General features: G+C 37.2%; 1 protein-coding gene across 2 annotated transcripts in view; it reads right to left on the reverse strand.

Moving 5' to 3' along the window:
* Positions 1 to 1,348: 1,348 nt before the first annotated feature.
* LOC107655515 (interleukin-1 receptor accessory protein-like 1-A) overlaps positions 1,349 to 15,510 on the reverse strand; it is an 82,715-nt gene continuing 68,553 nt past the window's right edge. The window contains exons 7-12 of one of the 2 annotated variants that reach the window (XM_016443013.1): positions 9,271 to 9,403; positions 7,681 to 7,826; positions 5,800 to 5,946; positions 4,601 to 4,771; positions 3,922 to 3,966; positions 1,349 to 3,706 (exon numbers count right to left, since the gene is read on the reverse strand). In XM_016443013.1, coding sequence (XP_016298499.1) covers positions 2,985 to 3,706; positions 3,922 to 3,966; positions 4,601 to 4,771; positions 5,800 to 5,946; positions 7,681 to 7,826; positions 9,271 to 9,403 — 1,364 coding nt within the window. In that variant the 3' untranslated portion in view covers positions 1,349 to 2,984. The remainder of the gene's footprint in view (positions 3,707 to 3,921; positions 3,967 to 4,600; positions 4,772 to 5,799; positions 5,947 to 7,680; positions 7,827 to 9,270; positions 9,404 to 15,510) is intronic. The other variant, XM_016443014.1, reaches the window with a different exon arrangement.

The raw sequence follows: 15,510 nt of genomic DNA on the forward strand, positions 1-15,510 counted from the left end.
AAAAAAAAAAAAAAAATTGCTGAAAATGTACTCACCCCCAGGCCATCTAAGATGAAGAAGAGTTTGTTTCTTTATCAGCACAAAAGAGATTTGGAGAAATTTAGCATTACATAACTTGTTCACTAAAGGATCCTCTGCAGTGAATGGGTGCCGTCAGAATGAGAGTCCAAACAGCTGATCAAAACATCACAATGACCCAAATGTAATCCACACGACACCAGTCAATCAATTAATGTTTACAGAAGTGAAAAGCTGTTTTTAACTTAAAACCGTTGCTTCCAGCTAAAATACAAGTCCTCCATCTATAATATTGCTTTCTCCATTGAAAAGGTTGTCTCGTCTGAATCAGGAAATATGCACAGATCAGACACTGTTTACAAGTGAAAAAAGTTCTAAACAAATACATCGGTGGATTTTGATGTGAGAGGACAACAGGGGATGGACTTTTTCACTGGAGGAAGAGTTATTATGGATTATGGACTCATATTTTGGCTGGAAGTGATGGTTTAAAGTTAAAATGCCTTGATGTATTTGCTTCTTATAAATGCAGCAGCTTTTTGTTTCACAAGACGTTAATTGATGGACTGTAGTCATCTGAATGTTTGTAATGCTTTTGTAAAGGCACCCATTCACCGCAGAGGATCCACTGGTGAATGTTAAATTTCTCTAAATCTGTTCTGATGAAGAAACAAACTCATCTCCATCTTGGGTGGCCTGAGGGTGAGGATATTTTTAGTAAATTTTCATTTTCAGGTGAACTATTCCTTTAACCTAGATAATAAATGCTGTAAAAGTATTGTTCATTGGTAGTTCATGATACCCAATACGTGAAATAATGTTAATGAATTAAACTTTACTGTAAAGTGCTGCATTGGCAGTAATTATCCTCAAGTTACTTTGATGTCACTTTACTATTTTAAGTACTGTTATTACTTATGGCAATATGTCTATTTATGTTCAATAATTACTTATAGTCTGTTTATGGTAAAAAATTATTTATTCATTGTAACTGTCAGACTCATTTCCATTCTATAATAAATCCAAAGGATTATAAAGCATAAAATAAAATCTTTTTAGATGTCAGTCTGTTGCAATACAGAAATAAGTGCATATATTACATGTTGTTTTTCTCTTTTATTTAAAGAGGTGCATTCATATGCATATGATATGAAATTATTTTTGCTTATTCAGCTGTAGAATCGAGTATTTAGCATTTTGTTGTAAAGCATAATTGAAATATTCAATTTAAGCAGCTCACCTAGAACCTAAAACTTTCTGTTTGTTTCTCAAATATAAGTGTCTTATACAGACAATCCACTGTGAGAAAACACACCTCTCCAACCACACACAGACACACACACACACACAACCAAAATTTCACCGACCAGCTTATAGTGGTTTGTGACTTTACTGTACACAGTGAGAAACAATATAAAAAGAAAAATGATTGTGCCTCTAGAGAGATCACACATCTCTCTGTGATAGCTGTTGTTCATAATACAGTAAATATTCAAATCAGGATACACAACTAGTCTCTATGCATACTCAAGAGGTAAACATTCATACATAATTCTAATTATTTTATAAACAACTTTTTTGCAACTGAATTTAAAAAAAGAACAAAGAAAAATAGGAGTAAAGGAATTACAAGAATAGTTTCAGATTTTTTTTGTTTCTTTTGTTTTATACAGTTAGACCTCTTTTTACTGTCAAACCTCTTGGTTCTGATTCTAGCTTTGTGTTTTTCCCCCTTAGAGTCAGTACATGCTGCCATAAGTGAAAATCCCTAGATCAGGAAAACCTCTACACAAGATACAACAAATACATGTTGACTGTGGGCATTTATTAAATCATATGATATGTTTTCAAGCTGAGTTATTTGACACTCTATGCTAGAATGTGAGTATACAGGCCTGTGTTCCTCTGTGAAACATGCCAGCATGTATCTGAGTCACACAGCAGCTAGAGGAAAAAAAGACAAGCATGTAACCAGTGGGTTAAGACATCAGACTGAGAGTTAAACAGATTAGAAATGTGAAAGAAAGTGTAAAGGTCTGTCTGTGGATCAAAAGTCCTAGACTATGAGCATTAAAAAAAATACAAACAAAAATGCAGTTGATTATTGTTTCAGAAGTTAACATAAAACATTTCCTTTTCTTCACAGATGAGAACAATGTAGCAAACTGTATAAAATACCCAAATTCACAAAGAAGAGAGTCTTCAGTCCCATTGTCCCTGTGGTGTTAGAGAATCAGCACTCTTCAGATATAAAAATAGATTTCTCATCATTTAAAATCCCCTTAATATTTGAGAAATGGTGTTGTTCCTCTTGTAAAAGAAGACAGCACTGCTCACTGATCACCTCTGTCGACCCCTTTAGGCTTTTGTATATTTTGCATAATTTGTAATATATTTCCTTCTTGAAAATTTTGCAATTAAAACCATAAATACATACCTTACATCAGACAACAGAAAGAGGGACGGAACAAAACGCAGTAGCTTCCGAGCAAAACGACAGTAACTAAAATCCAATGAGGAGTATTTCAGTCCATTTCAAAAGAAGGTAGAAAAAACTAAAAATCTCAATCAAATGTCCATTTCAAACCTAAAAAAAGAGGAAGGGACAAAACAAAAGCATCAAGCGTTAACGAGTAAAAATAGATGGTGTGATCAAACCGAACATGGAGACAGGAAGACAGCGGTGCTACAAATATAATGCTAACATCTACACGAGACCCTGTATACCTCCATGTGGTGTGACTTTATATGCTCAGTTCACGCCTACAGGTACGGCACTTTTTCGTCCCTCACCGCCGGATCAATGCCCAAAAGACTTACATCCTCAGACCCACTTAGCGTGGACAGAACAATAATTTTGATCACAGGAAACCACTAATCTCATTGTGTCCTGTGCTGTATGCCAGCTTATTTAGTCCACCGTGTTCCAGGTGGCCCAAACTGGGTGCGTTTCGGATTCTCTGTGTTTACCAGATGACGCTGGAGATGCTCGTCTCTCTGGGCAGCAGCGGAAGCATGGCGTTGTTGCCGTGGTGCTCGTCCAGGCTATGTTGGCGCAGGGTCTTGTTGTTGACGGGCCGCTGGCCGTTCAGGAGGGTGAGGGGCAGGTTGCAGTAGGTGTGCTGTGGCGGCAGCGTGCCTCCAGCTGTGAAGGGCAGCTCATAGTCATAGCTGCGGTAGTGTGAGTGTTTCTGCCGTGCCAGCGAGTGCGAGCGGTACGAGCTCCGCAGAGACGGGCGCAGCTCGGGGTGAGCCGGCGCCAAGGCGGCGGACGTGGCCGTGGCCATGGAGATGGCCGAGACGGTCTGCAGGTCGGCGAAGGGGCCGGGTTCGCTGGCATCCAGCGCGTGATTGGTGAGGGTTTGCTGGGGGCGGCGGTATGGCATGGTGTAGCGGAGCTGCTTCCAGAAGCGCGAGCCGGGCTTGTTGCTCTGCGGGCCGTTCCAGTGCACCACGCTCAGGCATTTAATGGATAGTTTTAACTCCTCCACCTCCTGGTAGTTAATGACTCCTCGCAGATCGGCACACTCGATTAAGATCACTTTAATGTCCCCTGAAACCAGAGAGTTGCGCAGACGGGATTCCAGCTCAAATATACTCCATCCGCGACGAAGCACGTAGCTCGGGGTCAGCACGATGATCAGGCGTTTACTCATGTCTATGCAGCGGGACACGTCCTCTATGTACGCTACAGGAAATAAACACCACAGACAAAGAAAGAAACTGTAATACCAAACTAACAGGTCGTATGAGGACTGAAAATAATGCAGTTGAAGACAAACACACATTTAAGACAGAACAACCACAGTCATTCATGAAGAACAATCTGCATGGACAATGTGTGCGTATTGTGTGCACAGTACATGTGTGCACGCGTGTTTTTGCATTCAAACAAAGCTGTACCTCTAAGAAGATGTGTGTCATCCTGGTAATGTTGACTGCTCATACCTGGACATAAACATTCAGCTTTCAGACACAGCACACTTACAGGGCAAAACAAACACACTGTGTCACAAAGCCACAAATTGGCTCTGATGGCTTGCAATGAAAAAAAAAAGTATTATTATTGTACTTACCCACATTTTGGAATATTATTGTTAAAATTATTTTTTTTTGTTCTACAGAAAGTGTTTATAAAAAGACTAAATAGTTATTTTCTTTTTTTCACCAAGCTGTTTTCTAATCGACATAAGGCGTTCAGGTCATATTAATGCTGATGAGGGAGTTTAATTCGATTTAATTACAAATGATTAAATTACTTTGCAGTATTAGGAAGCAAGATAAATCCAGTGCTGCTATCATGTTTATGAGCTGAAAATGTCACACTTCATCATGAATGATCGAGGAGTTTTCATTAGTTCTGTACAATTAGTGCTGTTTGTCAAATCTCTGTCTGTGCAACTTTCTTTTGTGATTGTTGTGGGTTTCTGAATACACTCCTAAAACTCCACAATAATTAATTTCGCTGACTATTCATGACATTTCTGTGAATGTCATGTGCTAATGAAAATGTTTAAGACAACATTTACAAACACACTTAACAAAGACATACATTCACACAAAACACACATTCTGCACATACTGCTGGCAGGAATGAGATCTCGGTCAGGGATAAAGAGTTTGTATCCATAATGTTTCTCCAGGACGTCAGGGAGAATCTCCAGAGCAAAGCGCTCCTCTTCCTGTAATTCCTGACCCCACTGATCCAGCTCAACCTTACTGTAGGTCAGGTATGCATCGTACTCTTTATTTTCTGAGGAGAAAAGAAAGAAAGAAAGAAAGAAAGAAAGAAGAAAGAAGAAAGAAATCGTTTAACAATATATTTTAGAAATATTAAAATACTTGTGATGAAAAAAAGAGTGTTGTACTTTTGACTCTATACGTCATTTACAGTGCTTCATGGGAATGGGAGTTCTTTTGGCACAATTTGCTTGTCGAGTCTCTCTTATTGGTGGAGATTTCGCTTCAGAATCATGGGTAATGTACTAGGAATTACACTATTTAACATGATTATTGAAAAAAATAAGTTGAATTATACTTTTAATCAACAACCTTGAAGCCTATAGTAGGCCTGTCCTTAAAGGTTTATAAGTTATCGTTCAAAATCAATTCCCTCATGGAGAAAACAAATGGAATTTTTACTTCCAGCACCCAACAGCTGTATTCTACTACAGAAACATTCTAAGCCCAGAATACTATTTCATTAGTTTGTAACCATGGCAATTTTAGCTGGAAGATTGAATTCTTATCAGATTTTAATTTAAGACTCAAGAAATTTTAGTTACATGGTCCCCGATCCCTAGCATAGGATGCTAGGTGTGCTGGCATCTAGCTAAACCGGCAAGACTTCTTTTGTCAGTTAGCTTCACTAGCAAATCTACCAGCCAGATCAGCACCAAACCAGCCTGGACCAGCCTGGAAATTCATGCTGTGCTAAGGATATACACAAGGGGTGAGAAATGCAAAATGACTTCAGAATGATTAAGTGCTAATGATGTTCATATTGTTCAAAGCTCCTCTGCGCTACAGCTAATGGAGGAATCAGGTATGCATCGTACTCTTTATTTTCTGAGGAGAAAAGAAAGAAAGAAAGAAAGAAAGAAAGAAGAAAGAAGAAAGAAATCGTTTAACAATATATTTTAGAAATATTAAAATACTTGTGATGAAAAAAAGAGTTGTAACTCTAATAATTCCATATAATGTAACAATTAGAAACAAATAAGTAATTGCTGCAGTGTTGTGCTCAGTAGCTCCTGTAGGGGGAGTGTGTGTGGCCTTTACCTCCGTCTGCATCCTCCCCTCCAAAATGATGCCTGTAGCAGAGAAGCAGCTCGATCTTGTAGCACTTATACACTGACAATAACAAGGCCAATAGCAGAAGAATTGCACCAAGTCCACCAGCCAACTCCACGGTGTACATCAGCTCCACTGAGAGAGAAAAAAACCACATGAGACAAAATGAAAAGAGAGAGAAAACATATTACAAATATAATATTCCTGCAATAACATAGCATAGCATACATACTCGTGTACTCTTGTGAGGGAAGAACTATAATCCCATGAAGCATTGCAAATGAAATTAAATCAAATTAAAAACGAGAAATAAAAAAAATAAAAAAGAGAAATATAGATCTATTTATTTAAAGTTGTTGAATATATATATATATACAGCCAGATCAGCACCAAACCAGCCTGGACCAGCATGGAAATTCATGCTGCGCTAAGGACATACACAAGGGGTGAGAAAAGCAAAATGACTTCAGAATGATTAAGTGCTAATGATGTTCATATTGTTCAAAGCTCCTCTGCGCTACAGCTAATGGAGGAAAACACGCAAGATACACTCAGATGCTTCAGAGAAGCTGAAAGATTGTGAAAGCATGTGTGTTTGTGTGCTCAGCAATGAGCTGACGGAGAGAGAGAGGGTGCATATGAGAGATTTGGTTTGTGTGTGTGTTTGTGGGTGTGTGGCTTTGAGATTATCTGCAGAAATATGCGTGTATGGCTAAGACGAGTTGAAAGAGAGAGAGAGAGAGAGAGAGAGAGAGAGAGAGAGTGTGTTTATTCATTTGTGTGTGTGTGAGAACAGTTGAATGAGGTTTGAGTTGGGCTGAGAGGCAGAGAATGTGTCTGAACTGCGGAAGCTGTCTCCTCCTCTGAACTGCCATTAAAAGAGAAGATAGGATGCCTTCAAAGCAGCTCTCTCTAAAAAAGAGTGAATTTTAGATGCTGATGCATTTCCCGAAAGGAGAGAAAGAAAGAGACAGAGAAGAGGAGGGAGACATAGGAACATGCTGTGTTGTATATGTAAAGAATCCCCACAGCACATTAAAGGGTTATAGTTTACCCAAAATATGAACATTCTGTCACCATTTACTCCCCCGTCATGTTGTTCCAAACCTGTATGAATTACTTTTTTTTTCTGGGACAAAAAATGGAGCAGCTTTGAAGAACGTCCGAGCGGCTCGTTTTCTTACAGCAAAAGTATATACAGTAGCTGTCAAAATATTAAGTATCACAAATGATTTTTTACAGTGATAATAATAAAAAACGCTTCTTGAGCAGCAAATCGGCATATTAGAATGATTTCTGAAGGATCATGTGACACTGAAGACCGGAGTAATGATGCTGAAAATTCAGCTTTGTCAGGAATAAATTACATTTTAAAATATATTAAAATAGAAAACAATTATTTCACATTGTAATAATATTTCACCATATTACTGTATTTTTAATCAAATAAATGCCTTTCTGAGCATAAGGGTCTTATGAAAAAACATTAAAAAATTTGACCGACCCCAAACTTTTCAGCAGTAGTGTACACTGGAAAGAAAGATTGTCAGTGAATGACTTATATTTCCATTTGTTTTTCATACAAAGACACTCTATGTCTTATAAACTACTATGATATATGAACTCATTTGATTGCACTCATTTATTTTTTATGGTGATTTTTTATTTGACAGCACCTGGTTACCGTCCACTTTCATTGTCTGAAAAAGAGCAGCCTTAACATTCTTCAAAACATCTTGTTGTTTTTCATGAAAGAAAGTCATACAAACAAATGACAGAATTTTCATTTTTGTGTGAACTGTTCCTTTAAATGAGAAGCAGCTGGTATGACTCGGTTGAGTTCATGTGTGTTACGGCTGAATGTGTTACCTCGTTTCCCAATCTGTACATTGGCTTGTCTTCTCCCGTTGCCATTTTCCGCATAACAGGAATAATTACCCAGATCTACCTCCTCCAGTGAATCTATGGTCAGAGTAATGGACACTTCCTGTTCACCCAGGTGTTCTCTAACGGTCCTGGTGGAGAGAACAAAACAATGAGCCATTGTTCACCGAAGGCTGTGGAATAAAAGTTTAACTAGCCCCTTTTGATTTTGGGGATAAATTTTAGACTGAGCAGCTTGTAGAGGTTTGAAATTTTGGGAGGAAGGGTATCGGGTTTGGTCGGCATTCAACAAATGGGGCTCTCATTTAATTATAACAACACATTCACTCTCTTGTTTGTCCTGGCTGAATCATTTGAAACTGAAATTTCATTTAAAAGATGCTGACAATGCTGCTCCTTAACTGCACGTAAATGAAAATACATTTGGTACATTTTGCTGTGTTATTAGGATGTATTCAGTGCCTGCTCAGATCCAGCTCTCTTTCAGACAGGGGAATTAATAATAGTGTGTCATTACAGCGACCACCCCTGCTAGATATAAATAGGCTCATGTACAAGCTTGTGATATCAGTAATTGAAAATGTACTGTCGACATCTCAGTGAACATTTAAAGTGTGCTTTACCGTGCACTATTTATCGTATTGAATAAGCGATTTCACAGTGGAAGCTAGTTTTAAAAGCAACTGTTTCTTGTATACCATTACAACAACACTGTGGTGTACAGTGATAGTAATACCATTAAACTTTGATATATTATCATAGTACTGAATGATAACCTTATTCATTTACTATGGTGTTTACATTGAATTCCAAAGTATGGCCAAAATGCTATTTGCCACAGTACAGGAAGACTGTACTGAAGGAAAACTATTTGACTAACATTCTTCTTGCTGACCTACTTGACTAGGTAATTTTTGTTATTAAACAGCTTTGTAATTGTCTACCAGCTAAACCATCATGGCAGTATTTATATTACATATCAGTAAATATTATATTAATATTGTTAAAATAAAAATATTATATACTGTATATATATATATATATATATATATATATATATATATATATAATTTAAATGGCATTTTTATATTTTTCACAATGCATATTTATTTTGCATTTACAAATCGTTTTTCTTTATCCATACAAATTCATACAGAAATGGCCAATGGCATTAATGTATTGTTTTGTTACATTTAATGAAACTTAAATATGTCTGTTTATTTGTTAATCTGAAAGGATGATTTATCAAATAATTCCAATTTATAAATTCTTCCTTCACTTTAAAAGAGTGTGTGAGTTTAACAGTAAGACGAGGATGAGAGTGTGCTTGGTAATTTAAATAAGGAAATAAATAAATCCATCTGTCCATCCATCCATCCATCCATGATGGTCTAAGCTATTATTATATAAAGCTATTATGTAATTTGCATGCAATTCTAATGTTTGTATATGCTTTTCAGCATGATATCCTTAATTCAGAACATATGCTGTTTTTTTAAAGATTTTTTTGGGGGGTTGTTTTGAGTTTGTGTCACACAACATGTTTACTCTCGCCTCCATTGTGTTCCTTCTTACTTGATTTCACTCTCTCGAATGCGACTCTGGTCCATGTCCTCAATAAACTTCTCTCCTTTCATCCAGTAAACAAGCGGACTGATGTCCCCACTGTACCCGAAAAAGGCTCTGCATGTCAGGTTCAGCATGCTTCCTGCAGGGGAAAGGGGAGTTTGTGATAACACATTGATACCAAACTTCCTTTTGTTTTGATCCAATAGTTCCTCTGCCCAGGGCTTGTTGCCCTCTGTAAGAATACTGTGTCCATGAAGCCAGAGATACCTTCCCAGCACTGGCCACTTGGGGGTTTAGCTGTAATCAATGGCAGCTGACAAGCTTACAATGGTGTCTTGTAGGTTAATGAGACTCGCCAGTGTGCTTGAAAAGCAGAATCATAATCAGGAAGCATTTTCTTGACAATACAGTATAGTTGAAGACTATTTCCTCCTGAGGGAAAATAAAATGCAATTTGTTCTCAGTTCTTTGAATTGTATTTCTTTAAGATTTCTCTGAAACACCCTTAAAGCATTAAAATCAGTTAGAGCTATTCTGCTAAAAGCAAGGGTCTTCAACAGGGGGAAGAACCCTAAGAGCATGCCAATTATTGTTTGTTCAAACATAGGTTTTTGTGAAAAATGTGAACAAAATATGCATTCAACTATATTATTATAAGCCAGTAATACAATGCTACACTCACTTAAATACAATGTCTGTTCTCGCCACGGAATAGAAAATAAAAAAGGTAATTGCAGTTCTGAAAAAAAAGTTAGAATTGCAAGACAAACTTGGAATTGCGAGAAAGAAAGTCAGAACTGTGACACATTAACTTTTTTTGAATTTTGTGAGTCAGAAAAGTCAGAATTCTGAGTTTCTTGCAATTCTGAATCTGTGTAAACTTGTATCCGCCATGGGATACAAATAAATAAATAAATGTAATTGCAACTTTTTATCTCACAATTAATATTTTTATATTTCACAGTTCCGACTTTTCTCCTCAGAATTCCGAGTTTATATATCCCAACTGTGAGTTCCTTGCGAGATACTTGGTCTGGAAAAAGTTGAAGAGCCCTGTTTTAAAGTATTTATATGGTGTACAAATGAAACACTTTTAAACACTCTCAAAGCATCAAGATCAGTGAGATCTATACTTCTAAAGCAAGGGTCTTCAACGGGGGGTCTGCAGACCCTAAGGGATTGGCTGATTATTGTTTGATCTCAAGCTAATCATTGTGAAAATAAAAATCAATAAATTGCATTAAAAATACAAATGCAAAACTGAGAACTACAATCCCTAACAACAGTGTGTTTATTTCAGTGTATGAACATGTTTATCCTCAGTGGTTTGAAGTGCTGCTTCTTTTCTTTCTTTAGTTGCGGTTGAGGTGGTATTTCTGCCTTAATGTTGCGATGTTTGTCAGTTGTTTGACGTTAATTAGGCATGTCTTTACACTACCAACGAATAAGGCCCAGCACCAGGGAAGATCTTGCTCCGGGCCCCCAAACAAACCAGAAATAGAGTCTGTTTCTCACCAGGATGTGAAGTACATGAGGAGCATCTGATTAAAGAGATACTGAGACCACGAGTCTGTAAAACAGCACCCTACACACATATGAATTTGATTAGGATGTCAGTGGAACAAGACTGAGAGGGGTGAAACATGGGCCGTCACCGGCCGGTTAAAGACCAAATACACTGGTGTTCTCAAATTGTGCCAGGTTTAATTGAGCTACTTTGAAGTCTGGCCAATACAGCATTGCAATAGTCCAGTTTTAAGATGACAAAATCCAGGATGGATGTGACCATGTGCACACTAGAACACCCTAACAAACACAGAGAAACCAACTAACAACCATTCAGAACATTTGAGCAACTGCACAGCCTAGCAAAACCAACATACTGTTATTGTACAAACCGGAGTGAGTTTTTTTTTCAGTCATTCTGCCATTCAAATCAGTATCTGTCTGATCTGTTTCAGAGATCAGAGTTTTTTTTTCATAGAAGACACTGAAAAATGCCATAGACTTCCATTGAAACTTTTTGAATTCCAAATCCTTAATGCAGTATAAATGCCTAACATTGTATAAACTTCAAATGTCAAGATTGTTATAGACTGTTATATACATAGTTATGTACACTACCGTTCAAAGGTTTGGAGTCAGTAACATTTTGAAAAATGTTTGTCTCTTACACATACATACATATGCATACATATACATATTTATAGATATATATCAACCTGGTCTCATAAAAATACGTACCTCTGGGTACTTTTCTGCAACACCGTTTTTACGTACCTTACTGCACGTTTCGTATTTTATTGACTTACATTCATAGAATGTATTTAAAATGCAACTATGACATTGTCATCATAACATTCTGAACATTACTCTTTCTTACATCTATTTGCATACAGAATTCAGACTGGTCTCTCCTGTCTTGCCTATAATCACAGCAGTGTTGTATTGCATGTTTATTTTTATGCATAGCTGGCAGAAAATCAGATGTGTGCTGATTACCATGATGACATCAAGCGACTCTGATGCGGTATTTCTTATCACAAAACCAATTCAAGCTTAAAACTCAAACACTATTAATTTTGCTGCCTTGAAAGCACTGACATATCCTTTAGAAAATGCTAATCTAGTTGTTTTCTCCTCTGTTATCATCACAATCTCTTCTGCCTCCTAATCAGAGGATAACGTACTACAGATATGGATTAATTTAGCAATTTCAATACATTATTTAGGAAGCAACGAGAAAAAAAGAGATGTTTAATAAGGTCTGCCACCAGAGAGAGCTCTAAGCTCTATCCAGGGCCATTTTGCTGTTTTGAGTGTGTTTTTCAATGTGTTTGAATGAAAGGCAAGTGTACTGAGCTGTTTGCTTGTGGTGATTCGCTCCATTTACCAACAAAGCCGAAACACTGACCAAGCATTCCTGTAAAAACACACAAACACAAACATGCAGGTCTGAAGACATCACACAGCCATGAATGAACGAATAGCGACCAAAGTTAACATTATGATCTTCACTCAGAATTCACTTCACTTAAAGAAAGAATCTCCCAGTGCCACTGCTTTAGCAGACTGAATGCACATATTTCTTTGTATCCATCTTTTTTCTCCCCTCCTCCAATTCTTCACCTGATTTGTTCCTCAGCAGTGCAACCCAACGGGGATGTGTAAGACTTTAATTATCTATATAGAATAGGGCTTTGTGAACAGGTACTCCTCCGCAGATCCTTTCATACTCCCTGTCCTCCCCTCATCCTTTCTTTCTGATGTCATAATAGAGACCCTGCCTCAGCATCTCTCTCACCGATGTTACAGCGTGTGTGTCTGACACTGAAAGAGTGTGTAAATGAGAGAGAAAAGACAATTAGTACAGTTTAATCTGTTCTTTAGAGCGCTGAGCACATTTGAATTGTAAAGGGAGATTCGTGAACAAAGAGAAAGTTTTCTATTATAAAACAGACTCACACACACATACGATTTCAGAGCGAACTATTCTAGAGGTATTAAAACAGTCTCTAAATACAAAAGCACACACACACATCCACATACTGACACATATGTGTCTCCTCCCCCTCACAAAGGCGGCATTTCTCCAGAGGATCTGTTTCAATCTCCAAAATAAATCCAAATCCAGATATATCAGCACGTCAGCAGGCCCTTACGTATTCAACCCACTGCCTCTATTCTTCTCTCTCAGTACAGCTTTCTTCCACTGACAGCGGGATCAAACTCCGTCAGACCCCTGGGATATCATGTGTGAAAATCGTACGCATCACATGACTTCCTGTTGGTGTGTGACTATAGTACAAGGCTGATTAACTGTGGTGGGTGGTTTTGGAGATTAAATTACATTAGGATGGACTGAAGAGTCAATAGGATAGTCAGTTCAGTTCAGTCAAATGTGAGAACCAGTGCAGTTTTCCTGTCTGGCTGGTTAGCAAAAGTATCTTTGTATTCTGTATTGTATGGCAAGCAATATATAAAATTAATTTATTATACGTATGTATACAGTTCAAAAGTTTGGGGTCGGTAATATTTTTTCATGTTTTTGAAAGAAGTCTCACCAAGTGCTCACCAAGGATTCATTTATTTTTTTGATCAAAAATACAGTAAAACAGTAATATTTTGAAAGAGTATAACATTTTAAAATAACTCTCTTCTATTTTAATATATTTTATAATGTAATTTATTCCTCTAAAGACAAAGCTGAATTCTTAGCAGTCATTACTCCAGTCTTCAGTATCACATGATCCTTCAGAAATCCTTTTAATACATGGATCATAATATATATATATATATATGGCGACTGCATAAAGACACAGGAAGAAAGGTCACCTTTTTTCCCTCTTTTCATGTTGAATGTGAGCCAGCCCAGTCTCTTTCTGTCTCATTTCTTCCCACTTTCTTTGTTTGTCTGCGATATTTGAGTTGTGTTCATGTGTGTGCGCACACATAGGAGTGTGTGAGTTCCCCTGTTGTCATTAATAATGTTTGGATGTGATGGGTTCACACACAGCACACTCTATCTCTCTCTCTCTATCCGTCACTCATCATCCCATCATCCCATGCTTTCACATCGTCATCTGTTCCACATCTATGGCAGGGAGCATGAAAAATGATTTCGATAGCTCATCTCTCATTATAGCAAAGTAATGGCCATATACATCATACATATCGCATAGTATTACACAGTAGCATCAACAAATGCTGGAAATAACTAGTATTAGACCAGCAATATCCCCTTACCTGCTATATACTTATAAAACTGCATGTGTTTAAGTTTGCATGTGTGTGTGTGTGTGTCTGTATCTGTGCGTGTCCAATAAGATTTCTGTAGGAAGTGCTCAGCGAGGAGCGATTCCCTCCTGAAACGTTCTAAAATAATTAAATATTCTTCCACCAGCTCAGAATTCTGTCTCCATCTCTCAGAACCTCCTTTCATGTTCTTTAATGCTCTTCTTTCCTTCAAAGTCGCTCTCTCTCATTTCCACTGAATTTCTTTAATTATGTCACCTGCAACCCACACCTGCATACCACACATTTGAACCAGTATATCTAAAATTAAAATTATTTTATTATTTATTCTATTTATTCCATTTTTTATTTTAATTATCTTTAATTGATCATTTTTAATGTTTTGTACATTTAATGTTATAGCTGAATGATTTCTGTCAAATTTATTGATACTGTAGCGAATCAGCTCATGGGGAAATATGAATAATTAATCATAACTAGTTATAATTAATTATAAATATTTAGATCCGCTGTAGATATTTAGCTGACCTCTCAGGGTCAACTGTCTGTCAATTCTAAGAACGTTAATTTCCTGGTTAAGGGAAATAACTTCCTTACTGTACAATTCTACAAAGAGCTTGTAGCATAAATCTGCATGATTAAGTGACTCCAGTTATGAGCAAACAATGAACAACGTCAAGTGTGATACAAATAAGACTTTATTAACTACATAAACACTTAAACTAGTCCAACATACTACATAACCACTTAAACTGGTCTGACATACACATACACACACACACACACATACAGTTGGTATAGGAAAGGGTTAAAGCTTAACGCAGTAGAGAGAAGAGAAAATAAGAATATGAAGTTATGGAACCATTTGCATATTCAGATCTACAGCCTCAAGGGAACATTCGTGAACACAAAGAGAGAGTTTGAGTAACTTTGTTGAGGGGGCTGTAAGCAGGGGTCAGCTGATGACCGGGCTATACATGTGGTCAAACTATTACTCGAAGCACTGATGGTTCACGGGTTTGGTCACTATGACAAAACTGAAATAAAATAAGATGAAATCAAAAAAAAGAAAAGGAAGAAGGAAGATTTTACCTATTTAGTTTTTTTTTCTAAGAGATATGGCTAAACAGGTGTCACTTTTCGGTGATGATGCAATAGGCTTCATAAACCTAGGGTTAGACTGTTAGCCAAACTAGCAGGGACCCACCAAATGCCTCGTCAAAAAAAAAAAAAGAAAAAGAAACAATGGGAATTGTTCCTAGTTCTACCTTGGCTTCCATTATGTTGAACAGTAGCTGCCCTTCAATGTATTATGTCTGGCACTGAGGAGTGAGGAGAAGTAGAGAGGAAACAGGGATTAGGCTACTAATAACCTGTATAACTCATTAAGGAAACAACACTTGCTAGAACTACTGTAATCCTATACAAAAAGCGAAGATGGTGATGGTAAAATAACTAAAATAAGGTAAAAGTAAAACAAAACAAACAAAA

This window comes from Sinocyclocheilus anshuiensis, unplaced genomic scaffold (assembly GCF_001515605.1).
Source record: "Sinocyclocheilus anshuiensis isolate Anshui unplaced genomic scaffold, SAMN03320099.WGS_v1.1 scaffold1148, whole genome shotgun sequence".
Lineage (NCBI taxonomy): Eukaryota > Metazoa > Chordata > Actinopteri > Cypriniformes > Cyprinidae > Sinocyclocheilus > Sinocyclocheilus anshuiensis.